The sequence below is a fragment of the Phalacrocorax aristotelis genome, chromosome 6 (genome assembly GCF_949628215.1).
Source record: "Phalacrocorax aristotelis chromosome 6, bGulAri2.1, whole genome shotgun sequence".
NCBI lineage: Eukaryota > Metazoa > Chordata > Aves > Suliformes > Phalacrocoracidae > Phalacrocorax > Phalacrocorax aristotelis.
Window position 1 is genome coordinate 21534498 of NC_134281.1, and position 27556 is coordinate 21562053.

The 27556-nt window shown below is 38.8% G+C and overlaps 1 protein-coding gene across 5 annotated transcripts in view; it reads left to right on the plus strand.

Annotated features, from left to right (window-relative positions):
• The window catches only part of IARS1 (isoleucyl-tRNA synthetase 1), a 116933-nt gene that overhangs the window by 40727 nt on the left and 48650 nt on the right, over positions 1-27556 (plus strand). For all 5 annotated transcript variants that reach the window (XM_075096592.1, XM_075096590.1, XM_075096591.1 and 2 more), the window contains exons 13-16: positions 4386-4484; positions 16152-16278; positions 24173-24246; positions 24614-24808. In XM_075096592.1, the coding sequence (XP_074952693.1) occupies positions 4386-4484; positions 16152-16278; positions 24173-24246; positions 24614-24808 (495 nt within the window). The remainder of the gene's footprint in view (positions 1-4385; positions 4485-16151; positions 16279-24172; positions 24247-24613; positions 24809-27556) is intronic.

Genomic DNA, 27556 nt, shown 5'->3' on the forward strand with positions numbered 1-27556 from the left:
ACAGTAGATAGTTTTCAGTTAGAATTCCCCTTCATTGGAATTGCTGAAGACAGAGATCATTGGTCAAAAATGCTCTGTGTAGACGTGAGATCTTGAGAGTCTATATGGTCTGGTTAGCAATTTAACAACTCTGAAAGATAGCAGAGGTAACTACTGTGACAGCTGAAGTGTCCATCGCAGCTACTGCAGGCCATTCTATTAGGAAGCAATATTGGGAAGCTCTACTATTGACAAACACAAAGCTTTGTCTTCTTTAAGCCAGTGAAAGCAAAGCCAAGAAGCGTTTTTCGTAGCATGTGGTCAGTTATCTAGCATTTGTTTCCTAAATTACAAGAAAATGGAATGGGAATAAGATGACAATATTTGTTTACAACAGCTGTGCAGTCCAAAATGGGTATGAGAAAACTATTGGGAGCATCGTGTTCACAGAGAATGGTCTTTTCAATCTTCATCTGCTCAAGTATAAAGATCAGAAAATGCTAATTTTGTGGTACTACTAAGGAACAGGCAATTTGCTCAGGTGCTTTGATTCCTCTGATAAAATTCTAAGGGACATATTTATAAGGAGAAACAAAACATCGTTCATTTGAGACGGGAATTTTTAGGCAGGAATTTTGTTAGCATCGGTCTCTGATTTAGGTCTGTCTGGGCAGTTTTTCCCTTCTCATGTATTGATATAAAAAACAACCCAGTAATGGATACTTCTCATTTGATTCTACAGCAAGTAACTGAATCTGATTTCCTCAGCTGTGTCATGAGGACCAGAAATGTGTAAGATGTTACTGGCTGGGCAGATTTTCAGTATGTTGTTCTGGTTTTTGTCTCCTACCAAGACACTGCTTGGCAGTACAGCTAGAAGAAGGAAAATATTCAGGGAAACTGTGCCATCTCCCATTTCTTACTACCATCATGTAGGTGGAAACAGTGCTCTGTGGGTGCCTTGGAATGGTTATCAAGTATTACAAAGCTACAGTGTTAGGTTGAAAGCCTGGGAAATAATCACAGCTTCATCTGCTTGTCTCTTTTTCATAGATCTTTTGTTTGGAAGCTACTTCTGCACTAAAGCCCCATCTGTCAGCTGCTTACTCATGATAGAGGTTGGGTACCAGTTTATTGTCCCAGCATTCTTTCTGCAATATGTTACAGTCATGTGAGAAATCGTTATCATCAGGTTTTATTCTTCTTGTTTCCAGTAACTCAAGATCTTATATGTGATGGCAATTCATTGTTCTTCATAACATCTGAAACAAGATGCTCACTGAAACTAAAATACTTCTGGAGTATCTTGTAGTCTGCAGAATACTTTCTTTTTTATTGTAATCTTCCTGCTGTATGACGAGTTAACTGTTCCCTTTATTAGGTGTTAGGACTTAAATTTGAGAAGCAGAACTTCCTAGCTTAGCATGTTTGCATTTAATAGCTAGATCACTACTACATCATTATTGTTTTGAACTCCTTACCATTTCCTGTAAGGTTATACATACTTCAACTCTTAAAAAAAATACAGATTGAAATGTATTGCTTAGAGTTAAAAGGAAATATCTTCTGAAATATAGCATTAAGAGAAGTTATGTGTTTTTTATTATTGGGCTTTAAGCAATGTGAGTTTAGTTTTTCAGATTCGAACAACCTTTTCTGTGGGTTTTCTTTTCTTTTGTTGGTCAGGCAGGTGTACCTTTAGGAAGTGCTTCCACAGTAGCAATTTTAATTTACATCATAATTTCCAGTAGTTTGTGCATTTCAAAGGAGTCCTTGCTATGGAGTAAGTAAAATGAATTAAACTTTTAAGATAGTTTGTTTACAGTAATGTCTGCATGTAGGAGATAATGGTAGTTTCTCAGGGTCTTTGCTTGCAAATTATTGTTGAGCAAGTGTATTTCTAAGTTCTGAGGCAAAGTGACTTAAACAGAAGTAATATTTTAAGAAATATTTTGTGGGGTGGATTGATACTAAGGGAGAATGAATTTCTTGTTCCAGTGTTGTTAAAGCTGCTGTGTACCCATAGTCACATTCCGTCCCCTGGGGCTCAGTCTCCCTTTTGAAGTTGGAATAATGGGATGGATGTGAAGGATTAGAAATGTCTGAACTCTCCTATAATGACTTTTACCTTCTATTTGATTACCAGATCCATTAGAAGGATGCATGCTACTTGAACAGTCTCTCAAGACCTTAAGCAGTTGCATTATGGAACTGAAAATAAGAGACCAAGTTGAGACACAGTGCAGTCAGGTGCATAGAGATATTAATTTTACTAGGTAATTTAGGGAACTTATCTGTCTGTACACTCTGCCCTATAGCGTTGCCATTTCTAAGCAATCCCAAGTTCTGTGTCTGCTCCCATCATATATGGGTTTCAGATGACTTTGTTTTAATGTTGAAGGAAGGAATATGTTAGGTGGTCTTTAACTTCTTACTTTTATATGTTTGTCTGGATCTTTCTTTCCTTTTCCTGCTGGAGTGGGGCATTCTTCTAGTTATCCCTGTGTACTGTTACTTCATCTTTATGATTTATTATTATTCTTTTAAATACAGGTAGTAAAAATATACCATATTTTTTTTCTGGCTCTTCAGGTTGATGTACACATAAAGATACAGAATGAGCTGAAGTGGAAGACTTAAATATGACTTACTTTATACTTACTGAAGTTCATATTAGTATCCTATCTAGGAACATTAATTTCAAATTCAAGTGTCGTTTGAATGTTCTCATGATTTTCCTTGCTATATAAGTTACTTGAATTGCTAGGTTCGATGGCTTTTGAAAATTTTTTTTAGGATTTGATTTTAAAATAGTAGCTCACATGAGTATGTAGTTTATATAATTTAAAAAACAAAACCAAACCCAACCTTTAACTATGATTAATATTTCAGGAACAACAATTAATTCAGTCTGTGGAAAGGGGGCTGTCATGTATAAAAATATATTTTAAAGAGCATTTTATAAATAATCGTTAAGGTTGGAAAAGACCCTTCAGATCATCGAGTCCAACCGCTAACCTATCACTGCCGAGTCCACCACTAAACCATATCCTCAAGCACCACATCTACCCTTCTTTTAAATACCTCCAGGGACGGAGACTCAACCACCTCCCTGGGCAGCCTGTTCCAATGCTTGACAACCCTTTTGGTGAAGAAGTTTTTCCTAATATCCAACGTAAACTTCCCCTGGCACAGCTTGAGGCCATTACCTCACGTCCTATTGCTTGTTACTAGGGAGAAGAGTCCAAGCCCCGCCTCGCTACAACCTCCTTTCAGGCAGTTGTAGAGAGCAATAAGGTCTCCCCTCAGCCTCCTCTTCTTCAGACTGAACAACCCCAGCTCCCTCAGCCGCTCCTCATAAGACTTGTTCTCTAGACCCTTCACCAGCTTCATTGCCCTTCTCTGGACACGCTCCAGCACCTCAATGTCCTTCTTGTAGTGAGGGGCCCAAAACTGAACACAGTACTTGAGGTGCGGCCTCACCGGTGCTGAGTACAGGGGGACTATCACCTCCCTGTTCCCGCAGGCCACACTATTCCTGATACAAGCCAGGATGGCATTGGCTGCCTTGGCTGCTGTAGCATACTGCCAGCTCATGTTCAAGCAGCTGTCAACCAACACCCCGAGGTTCTTTGCCTCCAGGCAGCTCTCCAGCCACTCCTCCACAAGCCTGTAGTGTTGCATGGGGTGGTTGTGACCCAAGTGCAGGACCTGGCACTTAGCCTCGTTGAATCTCATACCGTTGGCTCCAGCCCAATGATCCAGCCTGTCCAGGTCCCTCTGTAAGGCCTTTCTCCCCTCCAACAGATTGACGCTTCCACCCAGCTTGGTGTCATCTGCAAACTTACTGAGGGTGCACTCAATCCCCTCATCCAGATCATCAGTGATGATATTGAACAGGACTGGCCCCAGCACTGAGCCCTGGGGAACACCACTTGTGACTTGCTGCCAACTGGATTTGACTCCATTCACTACTATTCTCTGGGCTTGGCCGTCCAGCCAGTTTTTAACCCAGCGCAGAGCGCACTTGTCCAAGCCGTGAGCAGCCAGCTTCTCCAGGAGAATGCTGTGGGAGACGGTGTCAAAGGCCTTACTATAGTCCAAGTAGACAACATCCACAGCCTTCCCCATATCCACTAAGCGGGTCACCTTATCATAGGAGGAGACCACTATTGTGAGGCAAGACCTCCCTTTCATAAACCCATGCTGGCTGACCCCCATCCCCTGGTTGTCCCACATCCAGCAAAGGAGGGAGATTCTCCCTGGCCCTCCTTTTTATAAATATAACAGTGACAAAACATTTCTTGTTATCTTTAATGGTGGCAGCCAGTTTAAGTTCCAGCTAATGTAGCACTGAAGATGTTTTTGTTTATTTTGCTCCCTTCCCCATCACTTTCCCTCTACAGGTCAGATACTCCGTTGATATACAAAGCTGTGCCAAGCTGGTTTGTGAGAGTGGAACACATGGTGGAGAAGCTACTGGAGAATAATGCCCAGTGCTACTGGTAATGTCTCCTGCATGTTTTTTTTCTATGCCTGGGGTTGTGTGTAGGGGGTGTGTGTGTGTGTGTGCTCTAAGCCAATGTGAAAAGTATTTGTGTGAAATCTATGTAGAAAACAACAGATAAGTTTTAGATAATGCACCATTAAATTAGCAGGAAGAGGCAGCTATTGGCAATGGTAGCTATTCTGAGAGTCAGTTGTGGGTTTATGGTGTGTTGGTAACAAAAGGTACCTGTTTTCTCCACCTCCATAACCTTTATTTTAATTTCTCCTTGTCTCATAAATTACTTGTTCCTGGGAAGTTGAGACCATGTGGGGAAAATGTGGAGGTTACAGCCTCTTCAGCTGTACTGTATGCCATTTCAGTTGTCATTCAGTCTTTCTGTATGAGGGCTGTTAAGAGGATTGGGATTCCACCCCTGTGTGCCTCTGCTCAGCAACTGAAATGGTGTTAAAGGAGGTGACCCAACTTTCCGTGAACAATTGCAGCTTATGCTGCGTTGTATCATGGAGGGTAGCTAACAATTAAATTCTCCATGAGCAGCATTTCCATAACTGCTTACATGGTACAAGCACTGTAAATATTGAAATATGTGGGAAAAGTTAGTGATCCATGGTACAGACTGTCCAAAAATGCTGCAGCGTTGGCTTGCTAATAAGCACATGCCCAGTCTGGGTATGTAAGAAGATTTTGTGGATTAGTAAGTGTTGCTTTCTGTTTTCCATAACAGAACATACTGTGATCCTTCTTTTGGGGAAAAATAAGCTGGAGAGGGGGTGAAAGTGTTTGTTCTTAGCTTTAATTAGCTTTCTCAAGATGCTTTTACTGTTTTGGTGACTGACAGTTGACCGGCATACTTAATTTTCACACAAACATAAGAAAAATTAAGGTCCTATTAAGGAAGTTTTTGAATTGTTGAGATAGTTTTGCTTTTCCAGGAGCAAAGCTTCAAGAAGAAACTGATAAGTGACCTCCACTCATCCAGGAGACATTAATAAGAATTAGTAAACAGTTTGAACCCTACTTCAATCTACGTATTTGGGTTTTAAGTGGCACTTTCTGTAAGGGTTGAGTAGTGGGGGCACAAGTGGAACTGAATGTGGGAGCTGCCGTTGCAAAGGTTGGGTGGGAAGACCAAGCAATTGTATTAATTAGCAATTCAATATGCTTGAAATTGAAGTAACCATTTGTCCTTTAGGCAATTCCTGAGTCTTGACATAATTCTGTAACTGACCATAGAACTGATTCCTCTCAAAACAGTATGGTCGTAGAGATTTTGAGAATCTTTTTGTAGAGAATATGGCCACAAGTAGAGCTGTATTATCACAAAATGATTAATGAAATAATATTAATATGTATTTCAATTGTGTGATTTAATAATTACTGGTTTGAATTCTTGGTGGCTTTTGTTACATAAATATGGCTTTTTAACATCTAGCTTTTTAAAAGACAAAGTAATTACTTTTAAGGTTTTCTTATGTTCTTCACTGATGTCAGTTTTGTTTGGGATTTAACTTTGTAAGTTGGTGTTGAGAATGCTAGGGTTCTTCAATATTCATTTCTTTAAATTGTGGCAAGTCCATCCTTCCCAAAACCTACTTTTTTGCTTTTGAAGAGACTTGATCTCTGAAAGTGTCACAGGAATAATACCTAGCTTTTTAAAATTATTTTTGGACTCTCTGGGGCTTCGGCATGTCCTGAAAATGAGGAAATTTGGGATAAATGCTTTTCAGACTATATTAACCTTTGCAAAATGAGTTTGACTGCATTGCTCTTTTTTATTCCTATAAATGACTGATAGGTATATTGTCCCTTAAGAATAGCTGCACTCTTTATAGATATCCCTTTTTGATGAGATAGATTAAACATAGTTGGACAAACTTTGCAACCTGATTGCATTCCTAATTAGTTCTTTAATTGGATTAGCCTACTGATAAAGCCATAGCTATTCAAAATTTAAAGCCAGCATCTGTCTTTGTTTTTCAAAACGAAATTAACTGTAGTAGAATGATTACATGAGTAATGTGCCAGCATTTTCATAAAATCAGAAACCAAAAAAACCTCTCTAATTTCTCCCAACCTTATTCTGATAAGAGTGGGAAGTAACTTGTGCTAGATGTTGCTGAAAATGCAGAATTGGAACAGTTTGAGACTGTGTTTCAGTCGTCAGTCCCAGGTCTGTTACTGAATGTTCTGTTTACCACACAACTGGCAGAAGAGGCTGTGGGTTTTTTTTTTTCCTTTAAACAGAGAGAAAGAAAAAGAGTATTCATATTAAGACAACCTACTACTGTGGTACTTGAGATAAAGCGGGGCTGATTCGGCTGCTACACCATTCAGGGCTGTCAGACCTTGGTTTCTTGTTATGTTGATACAGAGAGCTCAGTGCAGCACCAGAGCTGGGTCCCAGTGTAAGTGGTCTGGATATCAGCCTTAATTGTTTGTTGTCACTATGTTATAGAATGATTTGTTGAAGAAGCATTTCCTATGTAACCACAGACAAGCAATTAAACAATGCCACCTTAGATTCTATTGTGTAATATAGGACTAATTCCTGTCATCACAGAGTTCAAAGTTGGTATAAATTACAAATTTTAAAGAGTAAATTAGTGCCATTTATACTTATGTTTCTAAACTGTTGTAGATCACACTTCTGGCAGTGTGTGCAATATTATACTTCCAGGTCAATAGAAAAGGTTCTGTAGACTGTGTAGTTTATAATTTCAATATCAGCTTTGAACTCTTTAAATTTCAATTTTTAAAAAAACCTTCCTCACTTGAAGTTCTACTTCAGTAACTTGTGAAAGATTTACCTCTAACTATTGACAAGTTTCTAGTGTTAGAGAGTATTGTGTGGTTCTGACATTATTTATGTAAGATGTACAGCACTTGCTATAGTGAAAGAATGAGCATCAGTGGCAGGAAAGCAGTGATGGATGTTGTTGAACCTGGCAGACAGCTAACCACCACACAGTCATTCCCTCACCCTCTGTCCCCAGTGGGATGGTGGGAGAGAATCGGGGTGGGGTAGGGCGGGGGAAATTTGTGGGTTGAGATAAATAGTTTAATGGGACAGAAGAGGAAGGGATAATAATAGAATATACGAATTAAGTGATGTGCAATGTAATTGTTCACCACCCACTGACTGATGCCCAGCCAGTTCCTGAGCAGTGGCTGCCCTGCGCGCCCCTCACCCTGCCCAACTCTCCCCTGTTTATATGCTGAGCACGGCATCATATGGTATGGAATATCCCTTGGGCCAGTTTGGGTCAGCTGTCCTGGCTGTGCCCCCTCACAAATTCTCGCTGGCAGAGCACGAGAACCTGAAGAGTCCTTGACTAGTGTAAGCACCACTTAACAACATGTAAAACATCAGTGTGTTATCAACATTATTCTCATACTAAATCCAAAACACAGCACTATAGCAGCTACTGGGGGGTGGAAATTATCCCAGCCAAAACCAGGAGAGTATCCACTGCCTTATTCTAAACCATCTAAATCATGTCCAGGTCCCACACTTTCCAATGCGTTCCAATTAATCACTACCACGTTTCCTGTCTTTTGATATGTACACACAGATATCATTCCCTTAGTCTATGGGCCATCCCTATAAAATGTTCACTGAGTTCATTTAGTCCATGACTTTGGGCTCCATCTGTCATAACAGTCTTTCAGAGCAGGAGAGATGGTGTGCGGTGGTGGATTGTTGCATGCTGAAGCCAGTTCTGGTTCTGTTATCATTGCACTTGTCTGGTTGTATCATTGCTGCACTTTGCTTGGTTTCTTCATTCTTCATTGATCTAGGTGTTTCTTGCTCCAATACCATTGATATGGCATATAGCCACCACAGGGGTGATGATATCCAGTGTTTTATAACAGTTCATACAGTTGAATTTATTGGCTATTCTCACCCAAAATCAAATCCCCTTGAGGTATACTTTGGACTTCCCCATCCTTCTGCATAACCCACCAAGTGCACCCAGGTCCTTGAGCAAAAGCCATCCCACAGATGGGTTTGCCTTTGTCTGAGACAGAAATAACCCAGACTGTCTTCCCCAGCATGTTTTATGTGCACTACAGGGACTTTATCCCCTTCTACAGTACGTAAAAGTTTTGACTGGGCAGGGCCAGCTCGATTGGCAGATCCCCTCATGTTGACGCTTCTTGTAATTGAAAAACTCAAGCCCTGTAATAGATCTTGATATAGGTCCTTAGCTGAAGGTATCCTATTTTTGACTTTCATTACTTTAACTGCTAGTTCTTATTGAAAATACCACACAGAACACATCTGACAGGCCTTTTTGCTAGAAGTGAATTCCCTGGTTTACGAAGTGTGAATTTTGCATGCATTTCTTGCTATTCTTTTACGAGCAGTAGTTTTCACGTGTGTCAAACACATTAATCTTTTGAGAAGCTTTTCATCTTGATTCTACTGATCTTCGACTATCTGCCTTTTTTGCTGAACAGCAGACTCTCCCACCTCTTGAAAGGTGTGATTTGATCACAAATTATGCTTAGCTTGTATCATAAACCCTAAGGCTTTTTAGGGTATGCAGAAGATGGGCTGTCAAGCCCACATGCAATAGAAAGCTAATGTTTGTTCTACTAAACTCGTAATTTTTGTCCAAATGAGAAATCTGAGTCTGTAGCAGGGCAACAAAATTTTAAGTCATAACAGAATTGTAGCACAATGGAGGAAAATCAGTTACTACCTTGTTTGTTAGCATTAATAAATAGATTTTATCTGAACAATTTTAAATGCATCTTGTGGGGGGAGGATTTTTTCTTTTATTTTTTTCTTTTTGTAATGACTATGCAATTGTAACTCTTCTTTCTGAATCATTGATCACACTTTTTTTGCTTGGGAAACGTGAATATAAATTATGTCTTCTCTCTAGTAGCGACTGTGGTGTGTATAGCAGCTTGCAGTCACTAGATGGCAACATTTCCCGAGGAAAAACTCAAACTAGTGTCGTTGCCTTCAGTAGGAGGTGAAAAAAAATTGCTGCAGGGTTAGCCTTGTGTTTGTCTAATTTAGAGCAGTGTAAGTAAGAAGATTTTATTACTGCCTGTTATCAGACATAGTTGAGGACTAGAAGTAAATTTTGAGGCTTATTCCAGTTGATTTTGATGGCTTGTGCTTTACTGTTTCCTCTCAAAGCCCCTTGAGCAGAGATTGCCAGTTATGTCATGAATACAGCAGGTAGTTTTTCAGTCCCAGTGAATGGTTATCAGAAGCTTGTTGTGTGGTTCAAGTAATACCTTACTAAATAAAGACTCCAAATGTCAGTTCACAAAGCAATTATAGCGCCATGTTTTTAGGTAGCTGGTAGATCTATCTGCATGTGCAGTGTGTTGAATGTTTGCTACCGTTACAGGATTGCAAACATTTACATATAAAAATTGACATGAATCATAAATGCTAATGCCATATGTTAACGTAAATGTAGAATATTCCAAAGGAAACTATGCAGAAAGAAGTGAAAGCTTCATTTCTCTCTAGCTTCAGGATCTGCAGAGATTTTTGCCATCATTGGTAAGATTAAGGATTTTTTAATAGCAATTAGTGTGGTGTCTGCGTCATACAAATAAAATATATCAGGATTTTTTTAATATGAGCGTATCAAAAAATTGGAGGTTATGGCTTCACTTAATCTTGACTTGTCAAGCAACTGTATGCTGCTGACAGCGGGGTTATGATGCAGTCTGCAGCAACACTGCAGTCTCACGCTGAAGTGTTTGTTGCTATGGGAACCAGGGTGAAAGAGTGAAGAAAAACATTGCTATATCAAAATGATTGAAAGCACTATTCATTTAGCAAATGTAAGCTGCATATAAGTAGAAAATGCTCTTGCATCGGTGGAGGCAATGCACACTTGTGTGGGGTATGTGGTTCTGCACCATTCTAATAAGCTTTCTTGAACTGAGGAGGAGAAAGAGTCCGCTGCAGTAGAAATTCTGTGTGCTTTGCAAACAGCTGACCTTTCCTTTCTCTTCCCCTTTCCTCCCTCCTGCTTCCCCAATGTTTAATTAGGTCCATGATATAGATTGGCGCTAATTAAAGTGTCAGAAGGGCAGGGATACTTGTTTATTTTATCTCCTTGAATTAAAAACCATTAAAAATCCATTCGAGGGCATGTTTAAGGAGGCTTGTTAATAGAGTAAATTCACGTAATGGAATTTAAGACTTTGTCTTCTAAGGATTGGTTAATGTTTAAGAAGAAAAGCAAATTCTACACCTAAAACAAAAAAAACAGCTGTTATGGTATGAATTTAAATAAACCTGTACATATTTAGTTCAATGACATAGGGTAACTACTTAATCAGCTTTGGTTTCCCTATTACAACTCAGCTATTTTCTGGAAGAGTGACTTCCTTCTCTCTGAACAGATAAGTGATTCCTGATTTCAGGTATCTCTTTAAAAGTGACCAGCTTGCCAAATGAAAGGTTAGATCTGGGACCAACTTCTCAGAATGAAACATATCAGATGTTGGGTGCTAATCTGGTACGAGATTTCCTAATTCACACTGCTTAAGGTAGTGTTTTATCAACTTTTTAGCTTAACTCTTATGGGGCTGTTTTTCAAATAATTCTTAAGCTCAGAGCTCCCTTCAGTTAGTAATTATGAAGTAAATCTTATCCAATACATAAAATTGCTGTGGTTTTTCAAAGAACGTAATGAAGAAAATTAGCTGATGAGAAGAATGATGAAGAGTGAGAAAGGATTAGTATATCTTTATGTAATGTCTTAAAGAGCTTTTAGTGGTAAATTGATGATAAAACATATGAGGCTTCTGCAGTGGCAATATTTGTCAGCTGTTTATTTCAGCAGTGATATTTGTGTTTATAGAAGAGAGGTACAGTACTGCTTTGAGACAGAGTTCCTGTATCCTGTGACTAGGGCAAGGTGAGCCAAATCAAGGAGTCATGCAGAGCACATCTGAGCTTTGAAATGGAATAATAAGTTGAACTCAGTATTTGCAATTGTTTTAGGCAAGAGAGAGATACTTCAAAATACAGGTACAGAAAAAGAACAGATGTCTTAATCCTTTTAATAAATTTCCTTTTGGATCATGTAATAATTCAGGGTTTGGTGTTTGGGGTTTTTTTTTGTGGGGTTTTGGGTTTTTTTTTTTTGGATGCTGTTCCTCGGGTGTTAACTGGTGATGAGAAGTCACTGGATCAACAGCCATGGTAACTTACCATTAGCACACCCATTAATGCTCTGGGATTGAAGATGGTCCCTAATTTGTCATTTTCAAATTCATGCCCACTTTTCTTGTGAAGCTTGGATACTGGGTAGTACATAGATTTTAAAGGCGAAGAAAATGGTTTCTCTTGTGATAAGTGAATAAATGTTGGTAAAGGACTGGATTTTGTTTTGTTCTTCATAGGGTCTGTTTCGCTTGTCAAATGGAGTTTTATTTTAGACACTAAGAAAATGAGTAGCTACCAAGAAAGGATGTAGGAGTTCACTGTGCACAGGACTTAACAATGCATGAATTCAGCAAAACCCCAAATCTGCTTCAAAAATAGGAACAAATAGTCAAAAATGGACATACAAATTTGGAGTTAGAGTTTTGATGTTGGGAGATTAAGATAGAAATTAGCATTCAAATAGGTTGAAACTGGTGTACTTTCAAAATCTTTCTAATATATGATTTGACAAATCAGTATTTATTCCTTTGTGTTGTGGAGTTCAGTTCCCTGAACTGTTCAACTGTTGAAATGTCTTCATCCTGAAGTTTTAGTGCACTATCCTGGGTGCCAAGAAAGTAGAAATAGCTATTATCCCACACTATTCTGCAGGCATGTATCAAGAGCTTCATGACCTGCTGAGACAGCAGTCTCCTTAACCTTGCTAAATGTTTGAGAAAGAAGTATGCAATCCTATCTGTGTCATTTTGTGGAGAAATTTGAAGGTCAAAACCAACACAAATTGTAGACCAGTTGGGAAATAAAAAAAACCTGTTTCGAACAGCATAGTTCTAGGAGCTGCAGTAGGATTACATTAGGAGAGAAGTTGTTGCTTTGATTTCAGTTTTAAACTTGTGGAACTATTTGATTCTGGAGCTTGATGTTTTCTGAGATCTGAATCTGTTCAGTGCCATTAGCAGTGGGTTGCTCTAAATGGGCTCTAGCACTAGTCACCTTGCTCATCATACCCAACTGTAAAGTCAGTGGAGGCACCAGCGTAAAACTGAGATTTGTGCTTTCAAGCTGAAGGGGGTTTGTGACAGATACCTGGTTAAATGTGAAAACCATGCATATTAGCATATGGGAAAGGACTTTTTTTCATATATCTGTGTTGTAAAATAGGAATATTTATGTGGGTGGCCTTGCTTTTGTTTTTGTCTTTTTATTCTCTTTAAAGCTTCTAAATATCTGTGCTGTGGGGACAGTTTTGATGCACAGGGATCAGTGTTTAACAGCTGCACAATTTGCCACAATATAAATTTCAGGGGACTGTTTCAGCTGTTGGGTTTAGGTAAGTGGTGTTTAACACACCCCAAAATTTCCTGAAAGCTAAGGACCAGCATCAGTATTGATTCATGATTTGTCACTGTCTTATCAAACTCACAATTCTGTTGGCAATGTACTTGGGAATACAGATGGAAAGAATTAACTGGGAATTATGAGGAAGACTGTGAGCTGATAGATTAAATACAATATAGCATAGTCTCAGGGTGAGGCCAAGTTTCTTCAGTTACTGCAGGGGAGAAAAGGGAGCAGGATTCACTGGAGGGCAGCATTCCTCAGGCTGCCCTCAGTCCCCTTAGCTGAGTAAAACAAACAGCCTTTTCTGCAAATTTAAGAAATCATTGCTTTTTTGTAGATGGAAGAGTAAAAAATGCTTCTTTAACTAATAATACATACCTGTGGCAGGATAATATTTTTACTAAAATGTAATTAGAGAAGTATACCAAGAAGGTATCTAAGAGGATTAAAAAGAAATGGGAAAAAAACCTATGGAAACAGTAACCTGGAGTTGGTGTAACATAATGATCAGGTGTTAGTAACAACATTGTTGAGAATACTCTGTTCTGTCTTCCAAGCTTAGTGAAATACTTAAATAGAACGTGCCTCTGATATTTTTTTTCCCTCCTTCCTTTTTTCATATGTAGGTAAGTCAGAAGTGTCAGACTAGGATATGTGTAGCTAATTCTAGTCAGACTAAATAAAAGGAACAGGCTGTAGTCTTGAACTGCATGACTGGCAAGGCTGTTCTCTGCTGCAGTTACCTCCTCTAGCTTCTTTCCAGTTGGAGGCTGTATCTGCTGTTAGGTAGCTGGGTAGCATCTGTGTGGTGGTATGAACCAATTGTTTTAAGTAACACTTTCTTTGAGTGATGGGCTCAATGTGTTTGAGATACAGGCTCTTTTTATTTGATGGCTGTGTCAGTGTTATTTCTGTATTGTCCCACCAAAGTATCACAAATCACCGTTGCAGATGTGGTTCATAGTAGATGAAGCAGTTTGTGTTTTATGTTCCACTAAAAACTGGCAGCAGGGTCAGACAATTTTACTGGAAGAGGTAAATTATATGCTTTCATAGCTCAGAGAGAGAGATATATTACACCACATATGTTTTTGTGGTTAATGTCCACTTTGGGGATAAAATCAATTTTTCATGCATGTTTTGAGGAGGCAGAGTTGAAAGTCCTAGCATTTTAATGTATTTGGGGGATTGTTTCAGCCTCTAGCTATGTTAAATGAGACTAATAATTTCAGCTAATCAGTGTCTAGCAACTTCTGAAAAATGGAAACTAGTTTAGGAGTGCTGTAAAGAGAAGTTTTCCACGTTAGTGGAATGTTAGGCCAATACTAATGGTCTTCATAGACTTTCCACTTGTGTTTGGAGAGAGGGTCTTTTAAGGTCACCACCAAAAACTAATAGTAACGAGTCCCACTCTAAAAAAAATTGCCAAAGCCCGTATACATTCCTAAATTTTAAAGCAGGGATACGGATGTCATGTGAAACATTAGTCACTGAGGGTGTTTAAATCTTTTTTTATTATGTTTTTGTTTAAGAAATATTACAGAAGATAACTTTGCAGACGAAAGTAAATCTAGAAATGACTAGTGAAGCCATGGCACTTCAGGCTGATATTAGTGAGTCTTTTTATGGTAGCTTTTATCCACCTGAGACAACATTGGCATCAATAAGTCTTCAGATTTCCACATGGCATTGTCATGGGTAAAACTTTTGAGACAGTAGCTTTCATTTTCATCAGATTTTTTGAGGGATGCTCACACTTATGTCTTAAACCTTCCACTCCTGGGCCAAATCCTACCTTAGTGTGTCATGTGAATCCATTCTTTTAATTTTTCCTCTAAACGATTCTTTATTTTTTGTTACTCTTGGGCCTGATCTGTGACTAAATATCATTATTCTTAAAAAAAAAAAAAAATTGATAGAGGACCAAGAGCTTCAAAAAGAAAAGGTAGAAGAGACTGTATGTTTCCTGGAGTTTGGCTGCTACTTTCTTTAGAAACTCCGGGTCTCTAAATCAAGCTCATACTTAGGAAGGACCCTTCTAGTTACACTGGAAAAACAAATCCAGAAAAATGTGCCATGGTTTGCTCAATAACTCAGTTCTAGAGTTATTTGTATTGTTGTTAGCTGTTCATTCACAGCTTCTGTGCATCTATGACACTGTCTTAAGCTTATTCTTCCTGTGAGTTTCATTTGAGATTGGTCTCTTTAAATGCACCTTTAGGCACGAAGGGGGTATATTGTTGACCTTAAAACCCATTGCTTTTTCTCATCTGCTATATAATAATTGTATAAATAGTTAATTGTTTGTTTACATCATAAGACAAAACAGTTGGTTCCTAATCAAACCATCAGTCTACTTACTATATCCAGGAAACTTGCTAGGCATCAGATTCTGATGTTAACCTTTGAGCTCCAAGACACTTTTGTATGATGAAAACTTGCCTTTAACATCCCTCAAAGCCAATTAGTGCTCAAAATGAGTTTTTAGCAAGCATTGATATAGTTTTTGTTTGGGGTTTGTTTGGTTTGTTTGTTTGGGGGGGTGTTTTAGTTTTTAATCAGAGAATTAAAAGTAGGTAGGATAAACAGTGTGAAAAGGCTTTTTTGGTAGGGTGTATCAACCTGCGACTTATTAATTCTCGAAGTCTAAAAGTAATGTGTAGATAACTGGATGCTCATGCATAATGAAAGGTGACCTTCGATGTTATTACTGCAGGCTTTTGAAACTTGGTAATTTCATTCAGCACCAAAAGCAGTAACTGTTTTTTTTTTCTGCATGTAAAATAAAGCACAGTAGTGGTGTTATCCACCCTTAGCCATAATCCTCCTATGTTAGCCTTGCTGAGGATTTTTGGACCTTGTTTCACCCTTAATGAATCTATTCTGTTGCACACATTTTTACTGAGTTATTTGATAGTAAAATAAATACACATGGTATTTTTCACTTTTGTAGCTTACTTGAAGATCAGAGAAAGGCAGAAGAAATGGTGTTACTTTGGCAGCAACTCTATAGGCCTTGCAATAGCCAGTGCAGTAATATGAATGTGCTGCAATGCACGCAATGTGTGAAAACTAACTTGTTTTGTGGACGAAATAAAATAAAAGTGTTCTTATTAGCTTTCTTTTAAGTGAAATGTAGTGATAAAAGAATACTTATTTTTGGAACAGGGTTCCAGATTTTGTGAGGGAAAAGCGTTTTGGGAACTGGCTTAAAGATGCACGAGACTGGGCTATATCTAGAAACCGGTACTGGGGAACACCCATCCCTTTGTGGGTCAGTGACGATTTTGAAGAGGTGAGTAAGAAAACAAAGGTTTCCTGTTGACAGAAAAGTCTATATATGTTGTTTGCTTATTTTGATAGACTGTTATCTTCAGCTGTTAGTCTTAAGTTCTGTTAATATATCTTAACAGTATATGTGTATCTATAATAGGTGATAAGATATATACATATGAATGCATGCATTTGTGTGCCCACATGCGTTTTCTTTGCTATTGCTTGAAAACTGAAAGCAATTTTTCCTTTTTTTTGTTTTTAAATTAGAATTAATGTTTTCTTTCCTGGAAGAATTTGCAGTGATGGTAAATCTAATGGAAATAACAGATACAGTGAGAAAATGGCAAGGAAGATATTTCTTCATTCAGTCCTTTCAGTCTTTTAGAAATCCTGATGCTCAGTTACTTCAAACAAAATTAATTGCTGAAGGCGTAAAAGCAAGTCCACCATAGTAGAACAGTGAAAATATATATCTGTAGTGCTACAAATATAAATGTAACAGACTCTAAAAATGTGAATCTAGTGGAATGATGAAAGCGTATAATGGGAATGCTGGAAGTTAGTTTTTTTGAAGTTGTAAGGTACCCTGCAGTAACATAAAGCTAAGTGCACAAGTGAATGCTTTACACAGTTTTGGTGACTGCTTTTTCCTATGTGTCAAAACACCAAATTTTAAAACTGTTTCTGAAGATAATTTTTTTTCTGTGATTCTGTTAGTTCCATTAGACATATATGATAAATCCTTCCTCATGCTGGAAATAGGAAACACTAATCAATGTCAAGATGTCCATGGAAGGTAAATACCGATGTCAGCATCGCAGGCCTTTGTTTTTATGTCCCTTGATTAGAACAAGTTTTAATTTTCGTTTTAGATGTGGAAGACCTCAAATAGGAAAATATCACAGCATCACAGGTTGGAAGGGACCTCAGGGATCATCTAGTCCAACCTTTCTAGGAAGAGCCCAGTCTAGACAAGATGGGCCAGCACCCTTGTCCAGACGACTCTTGAAGGTGCCCCATGTGGCTGAGTCAGCCACTTCCCTGGGAAGATTATTCCAATGGTTCACTGTTCTCACTGTGAAAAATTTCCCTCTGTTGTCCAATCAGAATCTCCCCAAGAGCAACTTGTGTCCATTCCCCCTTGTCCTCTCCATGTGACTCCGTGTAAAGAGGGAGTCTCCATCTTTGTAACTACCTCTTAAGTACTGGTACGTGGTGATGAGATCCCCTCTGAGCCTCCTTTTCTCAAGGCTGAACAAACCCAGTTCTCTCAGCCTATCCTTGTATGGCAGGCTTCCCAGTCCTTTGATCATCTTGGTGGCCCTTCTCTGGACCCCTTGCAGCCTGTCCACATCCTTTTTGTATAGCGGGGACCAGAACTGTACACAGTACTCCAGGTGTGGCCTGACAAGCGCTGAGTAGAGTGGGATAATGACTCCGTTCTCTCTGCTGGCGATGCCCTTTTTGATGCAACCCAGCATCCTGTTGGCCTTCTTGGCTGCAGCAGCACACTGTTTGCTCATGTTGAGCTTTGTGTCCACCAGGACCCCCAGGTCCCTTTCCACAGAGCTGCTCTCCAGCCAGGTGGATCCCAGTCTGTGCTGCACTCCTGGATGATGTTTTCCCAGGTTCATGACCTCGCACTTTTCCTTGTTGAACTTCATAAGGTTCTTTGCTGGCCCACCCTTCCAGCCTATCCAGATCTTCCTGCAGAGCAGCTCTCCCTTCTGGAGTGTCTACTTCCCCACTCAACTTGGTGTCATCAGCAAACTTCACCAGGCTGTCATCCAGATCACTAATAAAGATATTGAATAACATTGGGGCCAATGTTGATCCCTGGGGGACCCCACTTGTAACAGGTTGCCAGTTTGAGAAAGAGCTATTTACCACCACCCTTTGGGTGCGGCCTGTCAGCCAATTCCCCACCCCCTGCACAGACCACTTGTCTAGGCCATAACGCATTAATTTCTCCAGGAGGAGACTGTGGGGGACTGTATCAAAGGCCTTGGAGAAGTGCAGGTAGACAATGTCCACCGCCCGCCCTATGTCAACCAAGCAGGTCACTTTGTTGAAGAAGGCCACCAGGTTTGTCAAGCACGATCTGCCTTTAGTGAAGCCATGTTGGCTTTTCCCAATCATGTGCTTCAATTGACTTGTGATGGCCCTCAGGAGGATTCATTCCATGACTTACCCCGGGATTGAAGTAAGGCTGATGGGCCCTCGAGCCCTTCTTGTAGGTAGGGGTAACATTTGCCTTCCTCCAGTTTTCTGGGACATTCCCCGTTTGCCTTGACTTCTTGAAGATTATGGAGAGTGGCCTTGCAATGATGTCAGCCAGCTCTCTCAGCACCCTCGGGTGGATGTCGTCAGGGCCTATTGATTTGTAGGGGTCAAGCTCCTGTAGTAATTCATGTACTAACTCTTCCTTCACTGATGGAGGGCCGGTGTTTGGATCAATCGGCAATTTTGTTCCCAAAGCCTGGGACCCAACAGTGTTGGTAAAGACCGAGGTGAAGAAGGTGTTGACGACCTCTGCCTTTTCAGCATCACTGGTGATTGACTGTCCTCTGTTTAACAGTAGGCCTACGTTTTCCTTCTTTTTCTGCTTGTGGTTGACATGTCTGAAGAAACCTTTCTTGTTTTTTTTACGTCTAGAGCCAGTTTCAGTTTGAGTTGGGCTTTTGCTTTTCTAACTGCATCTCTGCACACTCTGGCAATGCCTTTGTAGTTCTCGATGGATAGTCTTCCACTTCTCCGTTTCTGGTGTGCTTCCCTCTTGGATTTGAGTAGACCCAGGAGGTCATGGTTGAGCCATGGGGGCTTCTTGCTCCGCTTACTTCCCTTTCCTTTGTAGGGGATAAATTGGCTTTGTGCTTCCAATAGAGAGTTCTTGAAGAATTCCCAGCACTCACTAGCTCCTTTGTCTTCAGATGAAGCTGCCCATCGAATCCCTCCCAATTGAGCCCTTAGTGCACTGAAGTCTGCTCTTCTGAAATCCACAACCCTTGTCTTAAAGCTGACCTTCAGCACGCTCAGCAGGATCCTGAACTCCACAATATTGTGGTCACTGCAGCCAAGGCTATCACTAACCAAGATATTACAAAGCAGGCTTTCTCGGTTTGTGAATAGCAAGTCCAGAAGTGCCTCCTTCCTGGTTGGCACATCTAACATTTGTATCAGGAAACAGTCCTCTATATGTTCCAGGAACTTGGTGGATGCCATGTGAGCTGCCGTATTGTTCTTCCAGCAGACGTCTGGGTAGTTGAAGTCACCATCAGGACCAGGTTCTGTTGGCAAGAAGCTTGCTTTAGTGCCCCAAATATCGCTTCGTCAGCTTCGTCATCATGGTTAGGAGGTCGATAGCAGATGCCCACTGTGAGGTCCTGCTTGGATATGACCCCTTTGACTTTAACCCAGAGGCATTCAATAGAGCAGTCGCAATCACCATAGTTGACTTTGATACATTCAAGGTGTTCCCTAATGTAGAGTGCAACTCCTCCACCTCTTCTACCTTGCCTGACTTTACGAAAGAGCTTGTAACAATCCAATGCGATGCCCAAGTCGTTTGAGGTGTCCCACCATGTTTCAGTTACTCCTGTGATGTCGTACCCTTCTGAGTGGGCACGGAGCTCCAGTTCCTTCTGTTTGTTTCGTAGACTGTGTGCATTTGTGTACATAAACTTGATGTGTTTACTCTTTTGTTTCACCTCTTGGGAGGCAGCTAAGGAACCTTTGTCACCACACTGCTTGGCCTGACTTACTCCCCTCTTGGATGTGCTGGTGTGAGCATTTTCACAATAGATCCCACCCCCCAAGTCCTTCCGTTTAAAGCCTACTTAGCCAGCCTACTGCTGAAGATTCCCTTACCCCTTTTAGACAGATGGATTCCATCCCTCCCTAACGTGGTGTTGTCATTGAAGAACACCCCATTGTCATAAAAGCCAGGTTGTTGTCTTAAACTGCGCTATTGCTTAGATATGCACCATAAAGCATGTTTTATTTCCTCTTCATTGGAAATCTTGTTCATAGGCAGGGAGATATTGGGGGAGGGAGGGAGTTACTCCCTGTAATTATGGTGTAAGTGTACTTAGAAAGCCTTGACATTTTAATTCTATGTATTCTGTAAGTGTGTCTGTGAATTACTGGCAAACCAAGTGCTTCTGTCTCTCATATAACAGTTAATTTTTAACATATATTAAAAATTTTTAGGTATAAACTGTCAGACTTCAAACTAAACTTTAGGTCCCTTGTTTGGTATAACAGATTTTTTTTAGAGAAAAGGCTTTCAGCTTTGTGCTAAAGTATTTTAACACTTCATTCTATAGCTGAAAAAGATTGTATAAAGGTTGTATTACTCCCACTCCTTGCCTCTAATAATATTTCATATTCTGTCCAGTTTCCCATTGTCTGTATTCCTGTGTATATGGATTTTTTGGCTTTTTTAGGTTTGTTTGTTTTTAGTAATGGTATGATGTCTGGCTTGGAAAATTGACCTTTCCTTTGAGATTAGCTGCAGATTTCTCAGGGCTTGGTGTTCTGAATAATGATAGAAATACCAACATATCTATTATTTTTGTCCATAGATGTTATACATTTCTGTTTACTCCAGAGTCAGAATGTCATGCTTCAGTTGTCAACTGTGGCTTCTGGACCATGCTACATCTCAAGTTATGGGGTTTTAATATTCATTATCTTTTTATGCATGTAGAATATAGCTTGAAAACTAAATAACATTGGAACTGATGTCGAACTTAAGGCCTAAGGGACATCTGCTCTAATACAGAAATAATACTCGCTCAAAATTTCCTGACTTCAGTTTTACTGCAGCCTGGTGCCATGCGAGATTGCAGAGCCTCCTCTTCATGTCTTGTACTTGAAAGAACACTTTGTCGCATGCAATTATGCTATGCGTATTAAATCCTGGAGAAGTAATAACAGTTCCTTGTTTAATATACAGTAAGGTGAATTAATTGTTATTAAAGTGAGTTTTGTTACAAATCAGTATCTGGTTTCTCACAGTTTTATTTTAGCTTTTATTTTAGTTTTATTTTAGGATAGTTATCAGGTAGAGATGCATAATGGAAGTTAAATTTTGAAGCTTGTGTTTATTACCACATGTTTGCAGATAGTTTATAATTTTAAGCTTTCAAATCTCAATTATTTCCTCAGTGGGGGAACACAACTAATTTGATTTAGATAATAACATTTATTAATATAGCACCCGAGTTAATATAGCGGACATAGGCTAATTTTATAGGACTTGCATACAAATTATAGTATTAAATATTCAGTGACTTAAAGAAAATCTCCGGTTGTTTCATTACTTGTCACTTATGTAAACTGTTAACCCTCCACTAGTTTTGATTCACTTGGTCTTGTGTAACAGATTTGGAATGACAGGGCTCTGGCTGCGTTCTCCTGAAGGGTTAGGGAACTTCCCTAGGCCTGTTTCTGATCTGCTTTGAGGCTGTGTTAGGAATGACACTTTTAACTGACCTTAGCAGTCATTTCTTTTACCAATTACTATTCAGAAGATGTTTTCTAAAGATCCCAGAATGTCTTGCTGATGTACTGATACACTACATGGAATTATTTCTTTCCATGAACGCTCCTAGTTCTTTGATTATAGTTACTTAACAGAGCTGAAAGCAAATTTTTTTATTTAGTAGGGACTGCAGAACCATGTCACAGGAACACTGAAATCCACAAAAGCTGCCGGATGGCTTTATTCTTCCTATTTACATGGATAATCCTGGATATAATGCTAATGTTCATTTCATTAAAAGTATTTAACCTTGACCTCTGGTTTCACATTAGGTCTCAGTGTTGCTGAAATAGGGTTGAACAGCCCCCAATCCCAGCCTATTTACTTCAGTTTTTGCTGTCTGATATTAAATGTTGATATAGCTGGGTTTGTAGTTGATGTGGCTTAAAAATAAGAGGAACAAAAGACTGGTGGGGAAAGGGGCCAGGCTACTGAAGTAGACATTGCTGTTGAAGAAATGTGTCCAAGGCAATAGCTTTAATTTGAGATCATAAACCAGTTTGTTACTTGCAGAAATGAGTGGCTGCGGTGTAATGAGGGATCAGATTTGATTAGCATCTACTTGCTGTATTGTTCTCTTGCCTTCAAGTATCTAATGAGCTACTCCTGGGTCAGAGTAGCTCCATCCTTCCATGAGACAGAGGCAGTCTTAGTCAGTATGGTGGTATCTGCATTCCTTTGGTGGCAGTTGGATTTTTCATGTGGACTTGAGGTTATTTCTTCTATGAATATGTTCTGCTGGGTACAGTTCTGCAGATGCATCCAACATACAGAACTGAATTCTTGAAGTATTGAAATGCTTAGGTCAAAAAGTGACAACTAGTGAGCAGCTTTTAACCCAGAGTATAGTGTGTGAAAGTATGTTCAAATACTAAGGTTAGTAAAGATGAAGTAGTCAGTGTATCCAAGGGTATTTTTTTCCCTGTGCTGTTATTAAAACCCCTTTTTCCCGCTAGCCGTGCTGAACTAAGCACCTGATGCCTGCTTGCTTCAGCTTACAATTGCTTATGGGGCCACATGGTGAATGAAGAACAGATCTGGATTAAAACCAGTTTGTTGATAAAGGCATATTTTTAACTGGCATCAATCCCCATGTGTGGTTTACTATGCAAACTGCTGTTATACTTGACTATCATAGTCATTGTAATGCTTCACTTCCTACAGAAAAATATGACAGATAATAATGAAAAAAATACATTTCAAAAGTGGTTTAACAATAAAAGACGGTGATTAGTAATACAGATCAGTTGAATCGGACTAGGAAAAACATGGCTTAAAACCCAAATAGACTGAGTCTCTATGTTCTGTAATTCGTGACAGTTCTTTGGACTAACGAAAGCCTTTTGGTTAGTCACAATTTCTGTGTGTATATATATGTATGTATTTAAGAGTAACTATAGGAATTGAGCAGTACTCTGACTTAACTTTCTAAGTTGCTCTTAGGATACAATATCTTACATGAAAAATGTTTAGCCTACTTACAGCTTCTTTATGTTGATACATTTAACTCCTTCCCTGTCAAGTCTGTCAAAAAACATTTTTTTCCTTGGCAATTCTAAATTGGATGGCATGTGGGACTGGATCTCCAAAATCCAGACCTGGACTGCAGCTTGTGGCTCGTGAATCCTGCCAAATGAGAGGGCACCACAGGGCTCTGGGAGGGTTAAACTTCATTAAAACATAAAGCAAAGAAAGCTTTGCTTTTCTCCTTCTCTCCTACATACAGTTTTTCAGAATCATTTGTTTCATCAACATTTCACGATGTTAATGCAAGTCTGTTGCTGAAACTTTTTGCTTTTTCCTTAGATAGTGTGTTGATATAATAAAAACAAAAGTACGTACCCTTATTAACAATGTCTTTGTCTGTGACACTTTCACTTTACATAAGATACCATTAATATGAACAGTGTTGTGTACTCGGGCTGGAACACTTACACTCAATTATGAGCAATTTAGCTGCTTACTTTAGCTTCAGAAGAGGAACCTGGGATCTGAAACTCCTATTTGTATGAAAGTCAGGATCATTGAATTATCGGAGGTGACTGTATTGTAGGTTTTTTGAAAGAAACAAAATAAAAACCCTAAATCAACAAACCAACAACAAAACCCACCTTTTTTGATACCTGACAGCATGCCTGGTCTTTGAAGTCTCCAATTATTTTGACAAGAATTGTATTAAATCAGGGCAGTAGTCTCTAATATAATTTGCGGTTTCGTTAGATTGAAGAAGGGGACCTTATACAAAATTTTTGTTGGCTTTTCAGCTACATCAGAAGATACTGACTGACCTACAAGTCTCTGGTCTAATGTTAAAAACAATTGGTACTGTGTGCGAATAACTGACTAAACTTCTTGAGTGTCTTTATAGGTAGTTTGTATTGGTTCAGTGGCAGAGTTGGAAGAGCTGTCTGGAGTGAAAGTCACTGATCTCCATCGAGAAAGGTCAGTCACAGAGACTGTTAACTAGTTATTAAAAATAGTTTGGTAGACATAAAAAAAAAAATACTGGTTTTCTTCGCATAAACCTTGGGAAACAGATTTAGGGAAAATAGAAGAGCAGTAAAGAGGACTTCTGATTAATGTATGTGATTCTGTGATATAAATTTTCCTTCTGTCTTGGACACTGTTAATACAAAGATCTCTAAAATAGCTTTAATTTCTAAAAATTGTCAAAGGATATGCTGACATTTTTGAAGAATCACTAAAATTAAAATAAAAATGCCTGTCACCTAAAGTACAAATGTAATGGTAACTTTTTTGCTAATTCTTGTTTTTGTTTAGAACTTTTCAATCTTTTTCTTTCCCATAGTATTGATCACCTAACTATCCCTTCACACTGTGGCAAGGGCTTACTACACCGGGTCCCTGAAGTTTTTGATTGCTGGTTTGAGAGTGGAAGCATGCCCTATGCACAAGTTCATTATCCATTTGAAAACAAAAAAGAACTTGAGGATGGTTTCCCTGCTGACTTCATTGCTGAAGGCATTGACCAAACTCGAGGATGGTAATTTTCTGCCACTTTATGTGATGTTGTTGCCCTGCATCTAACACTACTATATCTGAGTGATCCTTTAACGTTGTATAGAGAAGTGAATTATTTCCTTTTTTTCAGTAAAATGGAAGGTATTCTAAAGCTTGGTGACAAAAATGTTGCAGAAAGATGACAAATTAGCAAGCCATCTTCCTGGTTCTTGTGGAAAACATCATTAGGTAATAGGGCAGATTTTTGGCCTGGTAAAGAAGAATCTCAGCAGCTGAATTGAAATTCTATGATAATTATCTGCTAGAAACAGAACAGCAGTTGAGTCAGTTGAAATGGAAATCAATATTTTGAGGATTTCAAACCAATGTATAGGCTGGTAATTTTTGCCTCCTAGATAAAATCTGAATTTTGGGTTTATATGAGTGGGGAAAAACCAAATTAAGTCAAACGTTATATTGTTAAGATCTTATAGTTTACAAAAATCAAATTTTGTAATTGTAAACTTCATCTGCTTATTTGATTCCTCTCTGGATAAATGCTTTTCAATGATTGATGAAAATTTTTCTCTAATATCAGATTTTCTCTGGGTAACGTTCTCATACATGCATGCATACATACAGGTTTAGATTTCGCGTTTATAAGTGTTTATTCTATTTTTGAAGTTTGAGGTTGGCTGTGAAAGCTGACAGATTTTTGTGTTTTCCAGATTAGTACATTTGATTATGTACAAGTAGAATTCTTGCATCCAGTAACTTATTAGAGTTAAACTGAATTCCTCTGTAGCATAGTTGGCATTTCTCTTTTCCGACTCCTCTACTCCCCCAACAAACCAACCAACCCAAACAAAGCAGTAAGAGGTGGGTTTTTGTGTGTTTGTGAAGTTGAGAGCAAGGCTTATACATACCCTTAAAGCCAGGAGGCTTGAGCAGGGGAACATTTGAGGCATGATGCTAAATAAAAATAAGTTTCATGAATATAGCAAAAGGTGTCTTCACTTCGCAGCCACTTCTTTGTGATGTAAAAAATTATCCAGGCCCTCAAAACAGAAGTTAGATTTGCAGGTTTGGCAGTTTGGGAGGGACCACTTAAGTCTCACTTAGTGAAAGGTGGAATCCTAATGGAATATTAAATACTTTTCACAATATAGCTGCACCTTACCTACTTAGTGCTATGCATAATGTTTGTAATGGGTCCTCAAAGAAGTACTTCACGTACGTCAGAGTTAGGGCAACGTGATGAACTTAGTTAAAACTGGCCTCTTACATGTATCCTGATTTTTTTTAAAATTTTTATGTTTATTTTTTCTCTTCCAAAGTAGTCTTTGTTAGGCCGTCTGTTAGTGTTGATCTTTGACTTTGTGCTCTCCACGATTGTACATCACAGCTTATTAGTCATGGTGCTTTCAGTGTTAGTATACAACTAAGTACTGTTGAGTAGCATGAAACCCAGCAGTGGAGGAACATACTGATCTCATTTGCAGGTCACTATTTTGTGCTTGCTGCTCTTCAAGCAGCGTTGGATCCAGTATGTATAGTGAACCCTATGTTTCTTCATTTACTTTTTCTTTCCTGTGGCATATAGTGTGTGGATACAGCACTGTTAATTTGATAATGCGTAATGAGGAAATTCTAAATACAAAATGGGATGTTATATATTATATTTAAACAATACCTGCTTCATCTTGAAGAAAGTGACAGGTTTTGTGTATCCGGGAGAAAAATTGTTTACTCTGCAGCAGCTGTGCTTTGGGGACTAGGGGAAGCTAGTACAGTGTTAAAATGAAGAGGAATGGAGAAAAATAGCTCAAAGTTGTAACACTAGTGATTCCATGTATTAGTCTTTCTGTAACGTTGTTCATTATGCCCATGAAAGGAGAATTCAAAACTTGGTTTTCTCTCTTTTTTTATTCTTTCTTTCTATCTGAAAAAAATCAGAAAATTGTGCTGGGGGGTGTGTGTGTGTTTTTTTGGGTTTTTGTGGTGTTTTTTCTAAGAAAAGGGACTGAAAGTAACACATGATGAAGAGATATAAAATGCATGTGAAAGGTACAGTCAGAAACTGATTTTCTCTGCTACATTTTATAAAGATAAAAGGGCATTTTTTGTAATTTAGATGCCAAAAAAAGAAAACTAATTAAAAAATCCTACAACATGTAATCATTATTACACTGTGCCGAGGGAGCTACTGAATTGTACAAGTTCAACAGAACTAAAATGGTTTGGGATTTTTATGTGGATACAAAATCTATTCCAGGTAGTTAAAATTCTAGTAAAAATAGAGGAAAAATGACAAATTTTAGGTTTCAGGGTTTAGCTATTTGAGATTGGGATGTCACAGTAGTATGTGTCACGCACAGTCCAGTGTTTGTTTTAGTGCTATTCTTTGAAGCATGTGTGGAAGACATGACAGATGAAAAGATAAGTCTGATCTCATATGCATGCAGTGAAGCTCTCTAGTGCTATTAAAGAATAAATTTGTAATTTTTACACAAGTTGGCCTTTTTATAGTATAATATTAATCTAAACTTGAGTGCAGTGCAACATCCAGATCCGCTAATTATCCTGCTTCTGCTTTATAGCATTCTTTTCTTTTTTTAAATAGTAAGTGTAACTTGTGGATAAGCAACTTTGTTCCCTTTCCTTAGTAGGATGAACTGAATCATCTCACTAGTTGAACTAAGGATTGGCTCTGGAAAAATAAAAAAATAAGTTCAAGCTGATTCTAATGCCAGCAGCAACTCTGTTGTAGACATACACCTGCTGTGCTTTG